The sequence below is a fragment of the Empidonax traillii genome, unplaced genomic scaffold (assembly GCF_003031625.1).
Source record: "Empidonax traillii isolate 1590-97213 ecotype Southwest subspecies unplaced genomic scaffold, ASM303162v1 scaffold207:size1520225, whole genome shotgun sequence".
Classification (NCBI taxonomy): domain Eukaryota; kingdom Metazoa; phylum Chordata; class Aves; order Passeriformes; family Tyrannidae; genus Empidonax; species Empidonax traillii.
Window position 1 is genome coordinate 657,350 of NW_020955400.1, and position 19,176 is coordinate 676,525.

A 19,176-nucleotide genomic window follows, 5' to 3' on the forward strand; every position below is an offset into this window, starting at 1 on the left:
ATTCATTTATCACTAACTACTGAACCCAAGAAATAAAAAATAGGCAACATCCCTTTTTGAAGTACTGGCTTAGAAGACTATAAAATCAAGAGGCAAAAGATGGATTTTGAAGATATACATTTGAAATTCCTGTAACAGCTGTAGGTTTTTAACAGAGGATCTGCACTGGTTTAGGAAAGGTATTGGAGGAAGTAAGTTTATCATGTGACAGCACAAAGTAGGGGATAGTAAATTTTTTATTTTAATTTTTTTTCAGATAAAATTCCCAATAAGAGGAATGAAATTGCAGAAATAATGTGATCAATGGCACTAGAAGGTGCAATTCATGCTGCAGGAATTAATCTAGGATGATAGTTCAAGCGCATTTTGAATCTAAAATGCCCACACACAGCTCCCAGAGGCCTGTGAGACCCTCGCTTGGTTCAAAATGCTTCTCCTATGATACAGTGGGGCCTGAGGCTCCCTTGAGGATCTTAGATTCTCAGCATTGCTGAGCTTTCCCTGCTGCTGAGATCCCCACTCTTTGGCAGAACCAAAAATGGGACATTTCTGGAGGGGAAAGGAGGAAGACACAGGACTTACACTTTAATTCTTCTCTTGCAAGATTTTGCTGTTGCACTGTCTCATTATCCCCACATTTTATTTTCCAACAAAACGAGCCCTCATACCATCATCCTGCAGAAACATAGCAAAGAAAATCCCTTACAGCCTGGAGATGGAGGGAGCAGGACTTTCTTTGCTTTTGAGTAGAATGAAGAGAAGACCTCCCCAAATGCCCTCTCACCTCACTCGCTCAGCCTTTTCTGGCATGCCAGGTAAAAACCTAACAACAGTCACTGTTGGAGATGTTTGCCTGATGCTAATGGACATGTTTTTGCAAGGTTATTGCTAAGTGCATTCAGGTCACTCACTTGGGTCCTGGCAGAGGTCTCTGGGCAAATCAATGAGTCTAACTTCCAGATGGAGGCTTCTGAGAGGTGTGCTTCAGTAGCACCTGGTCAGGATTCACATCAGGGTACAGGTTTCTGTCATAAAGTGGTTCCATACTTTCCATGGTATCTCACTGGGATGCTGTCCAAGCACAGCTTCTTGCTCTAACTTGCTATGCTAAAGCAAGCATATGGGATTTGTGAGATTACTCTTTTAGATTCTAGCTTGCTGGTCTGAAGCCAAAATGCAGACAACACCTACGAGTCCCAAAGCTAAGCAATTTTAACATGCAAGGCTGCCTTTGTGCAGACAAGACTCATTTCAGTGGCTTGCAAAGCTAATAGTAAAGCACAGATTCGCTGCAAATCATTTCTACAGTGTCTCTAAAGCCATGGGGCATCAGAAATAAATGGGTGTAAATTCAATCTCTGCTCATGGGTTCCCTGTTAGGATGCAGAGACAGCTTTCAACAGCAAATTCCCATCTCAGTGTTGTATAAACTAAGAACAGGACTGGAGGAGGAGCAGAGGCTTCAGTATTTGGTATTGAAGACATGTCACAGGTTAGCAAAACAATTTTATTCTCTAGGTGATTTCTTGATACTGATTGCTCTAACACAAATTTACCAAGAAGCCCACCTATCCCTAAGCAGCACCCTACAAGTAAATGCTCAAGGCTATTTCTAGAATTTTGCATTGTGAGTATTGAAATGGTTTTTCTACTTAACACAGCAGCTAGCAAGAACAAAGCATGAAATCAAATTCCATCAATCCCTAAATTTGTTTATGCAACTCATTGTTCCTGCTTACAGAACAGCTTTGGCAAGCAAAGGCCATGACAAAACATAGCTGTAATTTATACAGAGAAATTTTTCCCATCTGCCATATTTGTTGTCAGTTGGTTTATATTGATTTCTCACCATGCAGTTCCAAGTTTAACCCAGGCACAGCTGCATTGATCCAAGAAAGCTGAAGTAATTTGTCTCTTCTAGTGAAGCAGAAATGGGGCAGAAGACAGCACCTATCATAATTTTTTTTCCCAGTAGAAATATGTTAGAAGTTCTTTCCTGTAGCACTCATGTAGACTAAACCTGCATTTATGCCTTTTCATACAAATATTTCTGGTAATTTCATTTTATCTGTGACAAGTGAGATGAAATTCACACCAAGGAGCATGTTCTCAAGTAACTCTTTTCTTCACACACGAATGAGCTGACTCAGCACATGAATTATGGAATCACAACCACATGGTGGCATATTACAGCCCTTGCATTTATAAAGATTTTACATTAACTATAAGCAGCATTGCTTGGGCCCTAAAATAAAGGGATTTGACCTGTATCTATCTGGAGCTCCACTTTATTCATATGCTGAAATGGCAGATGGGATGTTCCCTACAGGTTGTTTTCAGTGGTCACAAGGGTGTATTCATTCTTGTGGGGGTCTATTCTTCAAAACCTTTCTGGTCACTGCACTGCATTTTCACTTCATGAAAAAGAAATCATAAGCAGCCAGTGTAATCACAGCAGCAGGGCATCTATCATACACGAGGAGAGGAGCAGACACTGCTGACCTTAGTAAGTGGAGTCTGAGACGGAGACTTGCTCACAACAAGCAGAGGGAATAAAACTATTTGAGTTAAAAACATGCCTCTGTGAGATGACCACAAGGGTATCCAAATTAAAGGGTTGCTAAAGCAGTGAGGTTTGGGGCTGCCAGCATAATTACCAGTAAGACTCAGAAAGTTCCTCTCAGTCCTTTTGTTTCTATGGTGGCTGTAGCCTTCACATGAAAAATTCCCAGTGACACGGGAGTACTACAGATACATTAAAAAAAATGAAATGCAAATGTTAGAAATCATTATATGCTGTCAGGGAATTAATTTACTTTAATTTCAAGGCTTTTCAATGAGAAGGCTCCAGTGTAACAGCAAATGCTGGTAGAAATTGTGATCACTTCTATTCATAGCCATCTTTCAACGTACTCTGAAGTTGGATGAAGTCCAGTGGGTTTTATTTACCAGCAAACCTTCATGGCAGATAAAGCATACATTGCAAGAAACCTGCAATTCTTCTTTGCTAATGAGCATTGTTAGATTACTGTGTGACAGGAAGAATATACCCAGGGAATACCCCCCTGAACATTTCATCCTCCCTGGAACATGCTTTAGTGAGATAAGTCATAATAAATGTAATGCGCCAGTTGCCTAACCTACTGGGAAAGAGCAGGTACATGAGCAACTTGGTGCAAATACGGGAGAACCTGCTGACAGGCACAGTTACTGTATAAATGCCATTTTCAGTAAGAGTAGTATAGGTAAAGGCCCAGCATGTACCTCAGTTATGTAACATCTGGACACTGTCCTCCTGCTGTTAACAGGAATGGCAATGGTCTTTTCTTATAATGCCTGATACAAAATTCAGGAATTACCAAAATGGTTAGCAGAAAAATGCAGAAAAACAAGAGGCTCAAACAGGTAATTGATAGGAATCCAAAATAACTGATACTAGCTGAGAAATGCAAAATGCATCTTTGTAAAATGGAATTCCAAGCTTTTAACATGCCATCAATGAAGGGCATGAAACAACACACATTTTAAAGGCCTAGAGACTACTGGGTTTCTTCTTCCAACTAGAAACTTCTAATTTATTGATTGAGAGAGTCAACTGATTTTTTCTTTGAAAGGGTTTAAGAGCATGATTCACATTTTCATTTTGCTGAGAACCCAACTAGAATGTCCTTCCCTTCTCCCATTTGGATAGTCATTATTGAACATAGCTTCTCTATCTGTTCCCAAAGTCCAAAACAAAGCTGTCAATGCTGTCCCCATCAGCTAAGTGTATAAGAAAAAAGTTCCAGTTGTTTCCAAGAGGAGAAAGATAGACAGGATGTTGAGTGGTAAATGAGGGTATTTGGAACACATTTGTGGACATATACTTTGTCATTCCCTACTCAGCGCATCTCCAGCTCAGAGGAATGGATTCTCTTATACAGCAGCAGTTGTTATTCTTTGGATTGTAAATAGTCATAAGCCATATGGTGTGGCAGGAGAAAAAAACTTCACACTTTCTCACATGGACAAATATTATTATTGCCAAGCATAAACACATCAATATATGTGTCTTTTCTCTGGGGAAGCATATAGCCTTCAACCTGATTCTAAAAAAATTGTTGGCTTTCAGATGAGCAGATTACCTGCAAATATTTGGTTTGGATTTTTAGAATTTGGATGCCTTGACATAAAACAAATGTAGATGTGCAGTAGACACAGTGCTTGTAGAGTGACGGGATGAAAGAAACACAAAATACAGATAGCATTAGTAAACTGGGAAGGAAAATTAGGACAAGGGAGAAAAGAGATATTCTAGATACAACTACTGTGGAAAAATATTTCTGTATCTTTTGCTAGCTACCAGCTAACTACATTAAAAGAAGTCTGTGCAGTATCATGCAAATGGATCAGGATTTTCTTCACATAGGTTAATTTGAAATTTCTACCTGGTCGGTGATGGGTAAAACATTTCAGATATTGATGGATTGTATGCAGGCAGGAGCAGGCCTCTCAAAAATGGTGGGACCTCTGCTTGCTAAGGGAAGCTAGGTCCAATCAGCATTTCCAGAACTTGGAACAAGAAGATGCTGCAGTCTGCTCCCTTGCTGTTTTAAGGGTTGCTTTCATTTTAAACCATGATTTCTTCAGCCTTTGTTTTTAAAACCTATCAGTGCTTTTATTTATGTTATTGCTAAAGAACTGTTTAGCTTATCTTTTTGCTTTAAGCACTTTAATTAAAGGAAAGTGTGATCACTCTTTCCATTGTGTGGTGAAGCTGGCAACACACACAGTTAACTTACAGTTTTGCAGAACCAAGTTTCTGAGCTACACCCCAGAAGTCTTAGCGGAGTGACATTGCACTTGCCAATAGCAAACACTATTAACGATATATACGAACATCCTATTCGTATGGTTAGACAGACCCCATGAACCTGTGACCTGGCAGAATTAACAGTCCTTCTGATCTACACTCCTTCTTCCAGCCAGTTTCAAATACTGACAAGCATACCACAGCAGTTCTAAATTTATAAGAAGGAAAACCCCTTCACTAAAAGATTTTGTTGGTGACCAACTGTATCTCAAAGGAAATGATCCAGAAGATGATAAGAACAGCAGGGCACGCCTGAGCCCACAGGAGTGATGCCTGGCCTCAGAATGCCAGCAGCCACAAAGGAAGTCAAGAGACCTTCCACATTCATAGTCCCTCGATGTGAGTCACAGTTCAAACCTGACCCATAAATATAAACAGAGGCAGCAAATCAGCATCTAACAAGAACCAAAGAAAGACCCCCAGTTTTTCCACAGTACTGGGTAGCTCTGCATCAAACAGCAATTTTGCTCTAATGACGTCCCTCTCATTCCCTAATTTTCAATGCAAAATGACTACACAAATAAACACTTTTCTACCACTGCTACATTTGCTAACCTGACATCAATAGCCACATTATGGTTATCATATGTTTCTTTTCTAAAAATCAAAAAAGGAAGCAAAATGTCTGTGGATCAGGACAGCATGTCCACTACTGCCTCTGGAGCATTAAGCATGCCTCAGAGTGTTTTCTTCTTTTTATCTTTGACAGGGGCTGTGGCTCAGACCAATGATCCAATAAGGCCCAGATATCCTGACTCACTCTCACCAAGCTGGCTAGATACCTCCTATTCAAGACACACAGGGAACAAGTTCACCAGGTTCCAGATGCTCTGCAGAGCAACATGAGAATCCCCTCCAAATCTAAGCTCACCACAGCAGTGTTGCTGCAAACCTCACTAACAATGTGAACACCAGCTTATCTTCATGACAACCAACTGGCTTCTTCCACAGGAACACAATGTATTTGTATTTTGAAATTACAACCAACATTTCCAGGCACCTTTCTTTAAAAATACTTCCTTAAAATTTATGCTCACACACAATCAAAATGCCATTTTTGATTTCAAGAGATAGGACATCCCACAAACAGAAGTTTTCATTGCATCTTCTTCATATAGTTTTCTACAACTCAACTTTGAGTGCAGGGCTCTGCTCTTGGTAGAGGAAATACTTAAGCCATTTAGCAAATAAATCATGGAGACACATTCCCAAAGCTGTCACTCAGCTGAAGCTCACCTGAAATAACTAAGCTGCAAAGGTAACTTCCACACACGGGAACCTCATCAATCCTTATATTCACACAACTACAGAGGTTGTCTTTACCCAAAAAACTCTTGGTTTACAACCAGATTACATTATCATGGCCTAAAGGTTCAACAGGAGAATCATTTCCACTTGTAGACCTGTTGTCATGAGCTAATGACATTTGCACAAATCATACACACAAGATAGCAAAATGAAGAACTTCAGAGCTTTCAGACTTTTAACTAAATTATATAGAAAAAGATTAGCTTAACTCATACATCTCTAATATGCAGGGGTTTTGGGTACTCCCAAATTTTCAGCAGTTGGACAGCCAAATGGTTACTTTAGTTGCCTTTTTTAAAACAAGGAACTACAAATAAGACTGTACAGATTTGAACAAGTTTTATATTAATCCTGCTCTCCCAACTGCAGTGTTGCCCATGGAGGAAAAACCTAGAGACAGCTGAACGGGTGTTGTAAAAGACTAAATACACCAGAAGAGTAAGAAAAAGTTACTGACATTTTAAGAATATGGAAACCAAAAGATTTTGCACACGAACAAAGTCTAGTTCACTTTGTAAGCAAGTGTAATAAAATTCATTGTACAATGGCTTCCTCAAACTCAGTAAAGGCTGCTTATGGCAGTGCCTGAGACGATAAGCCAGACACACTGATTATAAGCTTAACCAGATAGTTCAGGCTGCCTTTCTCCCTCAGAAAAGAAAGTGTTCCTTAAGTTACTTTAGAAAACCTCCAGCTGATTTTTCCTTTTCATCAGGGTAATATGAATGTCCTGACTACCATCAGCAACAAGAGAAGGCACAATAAAGTTTACTTGTCCTAACCTGCAGCTATGCTTATGGGTACCTCCCTACACTTAGGCAGCATTATTTTGTCTCGCCTTTCTGCTCTTTTGGGCAAAACTTGGGCTTAAAAAACCCACAGTCCCACTGACTGAAACATTATTTGCATTCTGATAGCAAAAAAAGAAAAAAAGCGCAAGTAAGCCCACAAAAAAAAGCTACTTACAGAGCACGTAGAATATAGTTCCCAGAAAGAGAACGATCATAATTAGTCCCTTTTAAAACTTTTTCCCCAGTCTGAAATAAAATTAGGTTTTGATTTTATCTTACCTTATTTTTTTAAGTAAAAAACCCACCCCTTTAAATATCTAGATAGTAATACCACAAATTATTTTGAAAATCTAGATTACACTTACGTTAAAAGCAGCTGCTTAGAGACAAAATGCATTTATTTAATGAGCTGACATGTTTCCCTCTCAGAAGAAGCCAGATGAACTAACTGTGAATCAGATTTGTATCTCGATACTAAAAGAGAAATCACATTCCACTTCCCCACAGAACATAGCAGCAAGTATGCCTGTTACTGTCTATAATGGCTACATTATGTTTTCTGCTTAATAAAAAACATATAACCCTGAGTCAGAATACCAAAATCACTTCCATCTTAGTTTTCAGAAACTGCTGAATAAAACTCCGAACAAAAACAATCCCTCTTTACCCCCTCACATGGTTTACTCACCATCACTTTATTCCAAAACTCAGTTTCACAGGAAAAATGCTCCATAGCAATGAAATGATTTCTTCTTTGTCAAAAGTATCACTCCAGTCATTTAAATCACTGAATGCAGCAAACGAAACATTGTGCTCCACAGAGCACTCTAAACACACACTGTTGTTTTTGCTGATGCAATGAGGCTTCTAAGCAAACGAGTTTGCAAGCAAGCTGGGTAGTGGCATTTTCCTTATGATTCAAAAGTGAAGTATGCTTCAGCTAACTGAATGCTCACACAACGTATAATAAAGGAACCAAAAGATTCATACATGTCTCTAACATAATCATTTGTAAAACTTCCACTCGTATTACCATCTATAACTCTGCCACACCTCAAAAACTACGTGCCAGATACAAACTTTTACTGGGTGCTATGTGCAGACAGGAGAAAGATAGCTTCGAGCTAAAGGCTTGTATTTAAAAGTCTCTGAAGTTTCAGTCCCTAAGGTGTATGAAGTTACATTCTGCGTATGGAATGTAACTGTGGATTCCTGCTTGCTACATATAGAGATATCATAAAGTTCATTATAAGCTACATTTATTAAAAACATATAGTCTGCCCCAATGCATTACTGGATTAATGCACAAAATTACTTCAATAGGAAGAAGATAAAAAACCATATTTAAATAGGTTTATAATTTCAACTTTTAACGATTACCACTCCCCTCCTCCAAGTGCCAAGAAAAGCACAGAAGAATTTGCAGAGCATTTGCTGAGAAATGGGGATAACAAGATCCAGGGACAATTTAAATGCTGTGTCTTTTTTTCCACAGCGATGCAGACCTGCTTGTGACCTGGGAAGAGAGGCGGAGTAGTTTAGTAACAAATCTCTCCCATAAAATGAAAAGGGGAGAAATCTATATCAACCTATAAGCCTGATAGTTGGGAGCCTCCAGTGCAGGATGTGTAATTTTTTTCATCAGTCTTTAAAGATTATGTCAGCTGCCTTGACAGGTAAACCTTGTGAAGGTTCAAAATCTCTCAAGTTCCAGACCAAAAATACTACTGTAAGCAAATAAATGCTGTTGCAGACCTTTACATAAGGATCAAGCCCTCACTGGATTCATCGGATAACCTTTTTTTCTTTACAAGCTTTCACTTTTTCTGACACATTGAGGTCTGAGGTAGTATTCACTCTACACCACCTGACATTTCCTAATTAGTTGGGAGCGCTGCATGTGCTTCAGCCTCTACTGCCTTGTAAACTGCTGAGACAATCAAGATGAATGTACTTCACAGCTACAAATTTTAATATTAAAAAGCTCATGTTTTCTTCCAAGCTTCTATCTTTAACATCTTCCTCTGATGCCCTTGCTGTCCTTGTGGATTCTTCTCCTAACTTTTGCAGAAAGGCAAAACCAGGTAAGGATATGAACTGAAGCGGGGAGTAGCTCCTGGGGGAGCCCCAGCACCCTCTGCTGGGGCTGGAGTGATGGGAGGTAGCCAAGCCAGTGTACCTGGAGGATGGTTCAACCTCACAGCTGGGGCATGAAACACCTACCTGGCGGTTTTCACTGGGTGAGAAAGTAGTACTGCACACTTTGGCCTGAGATATATTTGGACTGTTTAACATACTGATCAACATTTACAATCCAATTATCTGATTTCAGATTTTCTGAGTTTCTGTCATTCCCAAACAATGCTGGGTAAATTTAGATGCACCTTTAATCAGCACTTTTTCCCAGTTAATCACTTCAGTGTTCTACTTACACAAATAAAATGAAATAAATCATGATGCAGATCATCCTGTATCTGTCTAGAAAAAAATAATTACAAAGGATGTCACTCAGCAATAAATCTATTAGTAACATTTTTAAAGCTTTTTCATTTGCAAAAACTAGCAAACTGTTTCAATCAGTATGTATGTTTTTCTTGCTTTATTCTCTGAATCTTGCAACTTGGCAAATTACTATCATTCTTCTGGCATCTTTGTCCTATTGCAAAGGATCCTTAACTCTCTGAGCTTTTCAGTTATGAACAGAATGTCTCCAGCACTTTAGCTGTTGTTTTGATCCATGTACATTGCACCCAGTGAGTTGGAAATATGTCTCCACTGTAAGCTCTACTGAATTTTTGTAGACCTATTATTTTACCATGCTAGCATTACTTAGTTATTTTATTTTGAGAAACATTTGAGACTGTGTTATAAAATTTAGTTTACATGGAAAATTACCTCATCTTAGATTAAGCTATTTTAAAAACTGGAAAACAATCTCCACAGTTAGAAATATTGTGGTGAAAAACTGTGATGAAAATACTAAGTTCTTAGTTTTTAACTAATATTTGGAGGGCAAGAATAAAATAGAAGAGCAAAGGGTGAGTGATGGCAGCTTGTGTCCTACAGGATCCTATAAGCAGGAGCCCTGGATAGACACGGCAAGGAAAACCACAGAGGTGAAACGGCAGGCAGTAGAAACCATCTTTAAAAGTGTATTTTTAAATTTTTTTCTTCCTTTATTCTCATGCTAGACAGCATAAAATCTTTCATCAGAATCAGAATAAACATCTATCAAAGATCTTTCTCTGCTGCCTTAAAAGAAGGCCAAATAATTCAGAGACCAGTTGAAGTTCAATTACATTTTTCTGCAGTCAGCCAGAAAACGGTGAAAAGTAATTCACCTTTAGGTACTCTTCCTGAAGTTCTTTTATACTGATACCACCCCACCCCACCCCCCACCCCCCCAAAAACATGGTTTGAACATTTTCACATGTCCATCATCTTGCTTCAGGGTTTTGTCTATACCAACTTTATATTTTAATTTCAATACCTATGTAAATAGCTACATGTTAAAACCATGTACTTGTACTAATTTCATACAAATAATTTTCCTTGGTGCTTCAGAACACTTTATCTGCTTTGATTTGTGAGAAATATTTTAGAGGTCTGGTTCTTGTATTAAGTGTAAGTATATTCTGTCTCTCATGCCCAGTTTTTGAAGCAGACCTTGGTACTGCAGTCACGTACTAAAGGGCTGTCTCTCCTCTCTGAGCTGTGAAAGTGCAGCAATTCACCCCAGTGAGGGGCCTTCTTTACCTACTGGTGTCACACTGCAGGCTTTTCTTATCCTGTGGGTGATTAAGACAGTGATACTACTGAGCTCAATACAACATGCACAGATTTCTTTTGTCTCGAAATTGAAATCACATTATTCTTCAGAATCTTCATGCCAACCAGACAAGCAGAGGAAGATTTCAAATCTGATTTACTAAGTGAGGTCTGGTTTTTGCAACATGAAATAAGTTTGCAGATTGAATTCTATTGACTGATGAAACTTTACAGCAGTACAGAAGCCCATCAGTCTGAAAGTTAGGATCTAAAGTGAAATTATCCTAGCTGCTGACACAAGTCTATGCATTGGTTAATGACTGTTAATAATTTTGGACTTCACTAAAACCAAATCTATGTGCTCCTTTAAGGTGAGCAGCTGACTTGCAGCAGAATTCTATGTCCTCTGCAGGTCTTTGGAGAAAACTCAACAAAGCTACTTTTAACTGCCCCGTAGGTATTAACAAAACTGAGATTATCACTGTAGAAAGTATCCTGTTTCCTAGTTTTAAACCACTGTGGCCTATAAACTTGCTCACTCTAATTGCAATCAAGCAGGGCTTTTAAACTGGTGGCAACTGGCACCATGGGTATTTCTAGACTCAGTCAAGCTGAAAACTGATTTAAAAAAACTTAAACTCCCACATTACTGCATGACCTGGGCACAGGCAGATCCTCTAGTGACAGGGCAACATCTAACACGGTCATTATAAAGAGCTGGACATGAGCTTTGCCATATATGTGTGTAAACCTGCCTATATCTTGTTTCCTACTTGCAACTGCCTATTTTGTGACTACAGATCACACCCCCTGAACAGGGTTAGATGGAGTTATCCCAGGATGTGCCATCAGTAGTTTGATATTCTTTGCCTTAAGCTTTATGCCCAAATCAGTGCTCTCAGGTCAAAGCCTTATCTGCAGCAATGCAGGATGCATCTCACTATGTGATGTAGAGAGGAATGTGAGGCCTTCACTCTGCTTTGTAAGAAATGTCACTGCACACAAGAAAAGATTACATGGAAATTATATAAAGTAGCTGAACCCTTCCAGTGTATGTTTTAGGGGGACTATAATATAAATACAGAATATTTTACAGTAAGAAGTGAAAGCACAACTGAAAGATTCATAACTGACAATATTAATTTAATAATCAAGTCCTTATAAAATAATACCTAACACCAGCTGACACTGGGAGCTGACAGTACCTCCCCAATCAGCGCTGAATAATGCATCCATAACAATTGCCTTTCACTTGATTATGTTAATGTAGTTGATACTAGACGCAATTCAAAGATTATTGAAGTCAATGAGTGTTCTTCATTAATGCCAATGGAATTTTAATCAGACTCATCAAGCTAAAATATGAAAAAGTAGCTAAAAGTGTAGTAGGGGCAAAAGAAGCAACAGTCGTTCTAGACCCTGGATATTAAAAATGATTGCGTGCTCACTATGTAACACAGTAAAAGATTCTTGAAAATAACTGTTTTGGAACCTCTGTGACAAAGGTAAGTGGTCAAACACAACGCTGCTATAAATCCCTGCTGTTAACTGTGCATATGATCTCCTTTGACACTCCAAAATACACTTTGGTGACAAAATACCAAGAGTTTTGATCATAAAATCACACAGTTCTGAACTCTAAGAAAACCCTCTAATGCTGGATTCAATTTTACAGTTGAGAATTATTACAAGAAATTATGACAGTTTGAATTACAAAGTCTGAAGTTTTAGAGGAGTTATTTTTCCTATTGATTACAGAACAGCATATGAGAATACAACAGAAAGGACACTGGTGATTGACAAAATAAAGAGGAAATGGGACAAAAAGGTCTCAGGATCTCTAACAATGACTCCAAATGCAAACTATATAGTAAATCTGGACACAGTTGTGCCATAGGAACCTTAAGTTTTACCAGTTGTTCTTGTTTATTGTGCTACAAAGATTTGCAAAATCAGGACAAAATTTGGTAGGGAAAAAATTCATAACTCCTTTACTCAATTTTCCTCAGTTACTGTTTTCATTTATTTACAGCACTGCAAGAGCATGGAATCTTCAGAGGGGTTGGGACACCACATGAGGATGGTAAAACTCACATCAGGTTTGGTAATTCAAAGCAGAGGTCAGCATGTTCACCCTCCAGGAACCTCCACACAGGTCTTCAGCATCAATGAGTACTAAAACTTTGTCACGTTCCCAGGTACTTCTGCCAAATTGGAGGAGCAGGGAAGTGCTGCTTTTAGTTTTCTAACTATTTATACACTTTAATGCTCCTTCACCCTCCTTGCAGGAACAATGTTACCTTTTGAATTCAGGATGCTGACAGGAAGAGCTCCCACCATTCTTTTCCTTTTTATGGATTCTGTAGCAGAAACCCCTGGTATGAGTAAGAACATCAAGAACAACTCCTACGTGAGGTGTAAGAAGCATTTAAGAAATACTGAAAGCAGAAGAACACAAAGTCATTTCCCTGGATCAGATCTACAGTCTTTGGGGCTGTGAGGTAGCAGACGGCATTGCTCTCCATCTGCAGCCAGACTAACTCAAGACACTTACACGTCTCATGCACAGACTACGAAAATTGGACATTATTACAAGTAATGCAAGGTTTTGTGTGGAACGACGGAGTGCACAATGAAATATTTACTCATTTTAAAAAACATATTTTTCACTGCTTTCTAAGCAGGTGGCTTGGTATTTCTTCCTTAGCAGAGTTCATCATCTTGGACAGCCTGACAACAGCAATTTTAAGCTTAGGTAAAGACCAGACCAAACCAAACCAAATTAAAAGCAAAAAAACTTCTTTTGAAAATACTTAAGGTCTGTTACCTGCCTTATTTTCACCTAAGTTTCGTGTACTTCGATTGTTGACAGTATACACTGTGATGTATGTGTTGCAGACAATGTACACAGAGCACTGCCATTCCAGAGAGGGGAGAGAAAACCATTATGCAGCTCTGCTACCTCTGCTGGAATGATGCCAGCAATCTCTGTGAAAAGTGGGCTTGTGCTTACATGAATTTCTTACACAGAACATTATTCTAAAATTTGCCTAGTCTAGAAGATAGGACAGGAAACCACTGACACTCTTTGCTCAGTCAGGCCTACCCACACATGACCATTACGTGTTTTTTTAAAAAAATGCAGAAAAGGTTGACACTGATTTTAGAAAAAGTTACCAGTTCATTTACCAAAATAGAGAGAGAAGAAAAAGTAATTTTACTCTGAACTTTCCAGTGGCTCTGTAAATTATGGTGTTCATGTTGCTGGTTTCCTAAACAACTTTATTACCCATTATTAGGAGGCTGCTACTAATTATTAGATTTACTACCCTAAATCCTAGAAGCTAAAGCTTCAGTCAAAAGATCTTGACTGGAAATAAAAAGAAGTTGATTTTTCTTATGTAAAGTGCCCAGTAAACAACAGTAAACAATGCTCTTCCTCTCTCCTCCTCAGACTTGCAAATAGAGACTTTTAAACATAATTTTCTCATTTTCTCCACGGCAGACAGTCCTTGTGTTCAACTTAACATAGCAACCTGGCAGCATGAGAAAAACATTTATAGTCCAAGCTAGGATGCAACAAAGACTGATTACGTATCAAAAATAAGCCAGAATTATATAAAGTATATAAACAATCAGCAAGATATTTATCAAACTCCTTGACAGTACTATTTGAAAGCTAAGTCAAGGTTTGATAGTGGATGGGAAAAAAGGGTCCAAGGCTAAATGTCGATATAGTCCCAACCTGGCTCTTTGGCAAAAGCAGTTGCTGTATCCTCATCCCCTCTCCAGCACTTGGCTTTAATAGAACAAGATTTAGCAGTATTTTTGGTCACTCTAATTCTTGTTTATCCGCATATAATATCTGTAGATGCTTTGATAACTAAAAATGACACACAAGCCCCACAAACAATACTACTATAATTTAAATAATATAATATTCATAATCTTGTGCTTTCTCAAAGGTATATAAGCAGAGCTTTCATTTTTAAACTTCAGCTCTTAGAATCATGCTATTTATGAGAATTTCAGTTTTCACAAAGAATATCATGATGTTTTAAGTACTCAGGATCACAGAGAATGGACACAAAGTTTGATGTTCAAAAAGTAAAAAATGTAATCAGGTAAATAATACTGGTTTTTGTTGTTGTTGTTGTTGTTGTTTTTTAATGTATTTGGCATTAGCAATGGGGAAATCAAAATCTCTTAGCATCGATAGAATCCCTTAGCATTTTATGTCCACAACTCTCTATCATAAAACACAGTGTACTTAATTGCCTCATCTATTTTTGTGCAGATCTGTGCAGAATATTATGAACACCTCAAGTTTTCCTATCTCTTGATGTGCTCAGGTAGTGGGGTATAGTAGGAAAGCATACAATGAAACAAATTTTCTGTGCTACAGACTAGTGATCTTGCAATGGTGAATACTAAAATACAGTGCAAATGCTAACAACATTACAGTAGGGATTTTTTAAAATGAAGCAACTGTAAACGGCAAATAAATCTGTCATTTGAAATCTAGGCCTTGAAAAAAAGACAAAAGCATAACTGCATTTCAATTACTAGATGCCAAATATTTTCGAAGAACATCTTGAATGGCTAAATTGTCTGTCACATTATCATCTTGATCAGAGGCATTTCAATTTTTTTTTTTTTTTAAAGCAAATTACAAGTAAAATTATGATTATTAAGTCAGGACAAAATACTAGCTCTTTGTATCATGTTTAAGTTGTGATGTTGTACACTGCACATAAGCAAACTCTGCTTTCCTTTCACCTTTGGCCACTGATTTAAGTTGCCCTGCGGTTTTCATCCTTTTCCTTTCATTTCGCTGGAGCTTGACTGCTTGGACTTTTTCCAGCGGACGTTTGCTTCGTTCGCAATACAAGAGCGAGTAGCAAAGCCGACTCCCCCAGCTGTTACCGATGACACGGAGAGGAACCCCCCTAAGAACCCTCCGCACAGACCCCCGAGCGAGCGCTGCTGCCGCAGGGGCTGTGCCCAACCCAAGCGCGTACAGTGCCCGGGGACAGGCTGGGCGCGGGAAGGGGTGTGGGGGGGTGGGGTGCGCACAGCCAGACTGGGTTCTGCCGGGGGTTATTTATCTACTTGTTTGTTTGTTTGTTTGTTTTTATGAAGCGTACGAAGCGGAACGAAGGCCGCGGGCCCCGCGCAGTTGAACCCGGCGGCGGCCCCGCCGATGGCCGCTGGGTGGCAGCCCGCGCTCGCGCTCGCGCAGCCGCCGCCGCCGCCGGCCGGGCCGCGGCCCCGGAGCGGCCTGGGCAGCGGGCAATTCCCCTCCGGATCGACTCCTGCCCAAAGGCATCGGGTGCAGAGCACTGGCTGTACCCTGTCACTTCCGAAGGGGACACGCCTGGATAAAACTTGCAAGAAAGCGTACCAGTGGTCCAAAGTCAGTTGTTTATACCCAGTAGGGCTGTAGAAATACCGTGGGTGGTTTGGGGTTTTGTTTGTTTGTTTTAGTTGTTTTTAATTTAACAAAGCAACTTCTGAAGAAAACGTCCCCTGTATTGCTGTTTAGTCCGACAATCAGGACCAAGCATGCAAGCAAACTCCATCACTGATGAAATCCTACAGAGCACCGACTATACTGTGCGTTTCCCCCTATATATCTACGATTGCAAGAGCAGCCCCAGCTTGATGCAAATTTCAATTACAGAAGCAATTGGGTTGGAAGAGGCCTCTGAGATCATTGAATCCAGCCTTTGGCCGAACACCACCACGTCAAGTAGACCATGGCACTGAGTGCCACATTGAATCTGTCCTTAAATACCTCCAGAGACGGTGACTCCATCACCTCCCTGGGCAGTCCAATCCAATGTCAAATTACCCTTCCTGTGAAGAAATTCTTCCTAATGGCCAACATAAACCTCCCCTGGTGCAGCTGAAGACTGTGTCCTCTTGTCCTGTTGCTTGTTGCCTGGGAGAAGAGGCTGACTGACCCCCACCTCGTCATGACCTTCTTTTAAGTAGTTGTAGAGAGTGATAAAATCATCCCTGAGCCTCCTCTTCTCCAGGCTAAACAACACAGCTCTCTCAGCTGCTCCTTATAAGACTTGCATTCTAAACCCTTCACCAGCTTCATTGCTCTTCACTGAACAATGGTGCTTGTTGGATTGGGGTCCTGGTGTAGCTGTGCCACCCTGGGATGTCTCCTCACAAAAAGCAACAAATATCTGTCAGTAGTCTGAAAACACACAGCACTGGTTTGCTATGCGCCTAGAAAGAAACAAGAGGAAAGAACTATTTCTGAAGAAAAAGATTATATGCAGAGTAGGAATACAAGAAAAATGAAAAGGACTGTCAACCAGAGGCAGGCTTTTAGGAGAAAACAGAGGTGGGTGCCCTACCCTATCCCCGCTGAACACTAACTTGTGGCGGGAAAAGATGGCCAGATTCTGGATAGCAAAAAAGACTGGACCCAGTGTTTTCCACCCACTAAGTGTTCTCCATTACCCTGTCCATTGGACACAGAGTGTCCAAGGATCAGACTGGACAGCTAGCACAATTTATGTACTGTAAGAAGCTATGACGTGTCTCTCCCATCACCAGACATCTAATGCTGAAAAAGTGGTATGGCTGCAAGTGGGAACACAGATTATTATTGTTAAAGCATCGTCCCTTCATTTTTATGTCAGGGATATTGTAGGCCTGTGGTGACACAAGCAAACAGAAATTCTGAAACACAGAAGGCACATTTAACATCAGCATGTATATTATGTTCATGAGGATCTCTTTCTTTCTAGAGTGTACAAACCACAGCACAGCACTTCCAAGCCTGTTGTAGGCCAGAGAAATGACTGCCAGATTATGCTGTAGACATAAATTGCCATCTAACTTTCAATGTTGTCTTTGGATGCCTTTTTTGCCATTCTTTATGACACAAATTTAAGGCTATATAAAGACATTGGATTACCCTTGTTGTATATCCTTGAGCTAATCTCACAAACTGAATTGTCCCATTTGAAATGACGTAAAGGAAAGACTGACTAGTAGGATTCAAGCAGCTGCTTTTATCACCTATATAATGAAGTTCCCACATAAGATATACATTTTTTCCCCTCAGTCAAAGATTGCTGTAAGATAAGTAAGAAGAAATTATGCAAGCTGGTGAACACAAATATTCAGCAGTTCAAGAACACCATGCAAAACCCCACTAACCAAATAAGCAACCACAGTCTAGACAAGGCCAAGCAGGGATACTACATGTGGATGAAGAAGAGATGAAGAGCGACCTAGTGTAGGTCACACTTAATAGTGGTGCTATCCCCCTTTCCCCCCCGACTCTTTCCTTTTTCTTTTCTCTTTTTCGGTATCTAACATTAACATCCAGTGCTGCCAATTTTTCTGAACTTGCTGTTAGCAAAAATTGACAGCAATAGAAGAACCTGTCCCATTATGAACTGTGATACCTAGTACACTAAAAAGTCAACTTCTTTACTATCTGTCTCTCTGAATGATCTTTGTCTTTCTCCAGCCAAATCTTTGCAAGACAAGTGACCTGAGAAGTGTCATGAACCTTCCTTCTTTAAAAGTAAGTTATTTCTTCAGGCTGTAATAATCAGAGGTCAGAAGGAGTTCCAAGGGACTTTACCCCTGTTCAGAAAGCTACTTTTTAGTGCATTAAAACAAACAGAAACACGTTTTGGGCAGTTAAGGTTCTGGAATGCTGCTCAATAAGAGAAGAAGAGGGAGGACAAGCTGAACTTGCTCCAGGAAAGCAGCCTGGCTGGGGAATGGACAACTTTTCAGTTCCTATCTCCTAGGAAATTCAGCTGAGATACTGACCCAGTCCCTCATCCTGCACAACCTGTGTAACTCATCTTCTCTGATGTGGTTGCCAAAACTTGCAACTCTCCATGGAGCTGCAGACATGCTGCTCCTCAGCTTTATAGGACAGAAATCAAACTGCAGCAAGGCTGTCTTACCAAAGACCAAAAGGAAATTCTGCAGCAAAGCAAGGACTTGAAGCCAAGCCCTCCATCCTTCCACCTAGTCACCTCATGTCTTTCCTCACCTTTTCCTCAGTCAAGGATCACTCTGCACCCAAGGGCAGGGTGGAAAAAAAGGATGGTAGCAAAGAGGGGTGGTAAGAAACTGAGTTAAGGATCAAACTTCAGAAGCCTGCTGAATATTAACAGTTAAACTTATCTTTTTCTCAAATTGAACTTGAAAAGGAAGCTGTGATAGGAGGTTTTCAAAGGCAGCTGGAGCTTATAAACACAGGGAAGTGATTTGACTTATGATTTAGAATGTTTATTTTCAGGGCGTTGATGGGAATGTGTGTCCTGCCCAAGGCCCTGGCAAAACTTGGCAGCTTGTTTCACCATGAGCAATGCTGTCATGATCATCTCAGATGTCAACCACCTGGCACGCACCAGCTGGCAAATGGCCTCGCTGTACTTGTACAGCAGCACACTGCTGGGGCTACTC

At 39.9% G+C, this 19,176-nt stretch overlaps 1 protein-coding gene across 9 annotated transcripts in view; it reads right to left on the minus strand.

Moving 5' to 3' along the window:
- SASH1 (SAM and SH3 domain containing 1) overlaps positions 1-19,176 on the minus strand; it is a 524,421-nt gene that overhangs the window by 180,618 nt on the left and 324,627 nt on the right. The window contains exon 1 of one of the 9 annotated variants that reach the window (XM_027887360.1): positions 7,640-7,658. The exons of the other annotated variants lie outside the window; for them this stretch is intronic. Within the exon in view, the coding sequence (XP_027743161.1) occupies positions 7,640-7,642 (3 nt within the window). The 5' untranslated portion in view covers positions 7,643-7,658. Of the gene's footprint in view, positions 1-7,639; positions 7,659-19,176 lie in introns of those variants that run through there. 9 annotated transcript variants of the gene reach the window in all.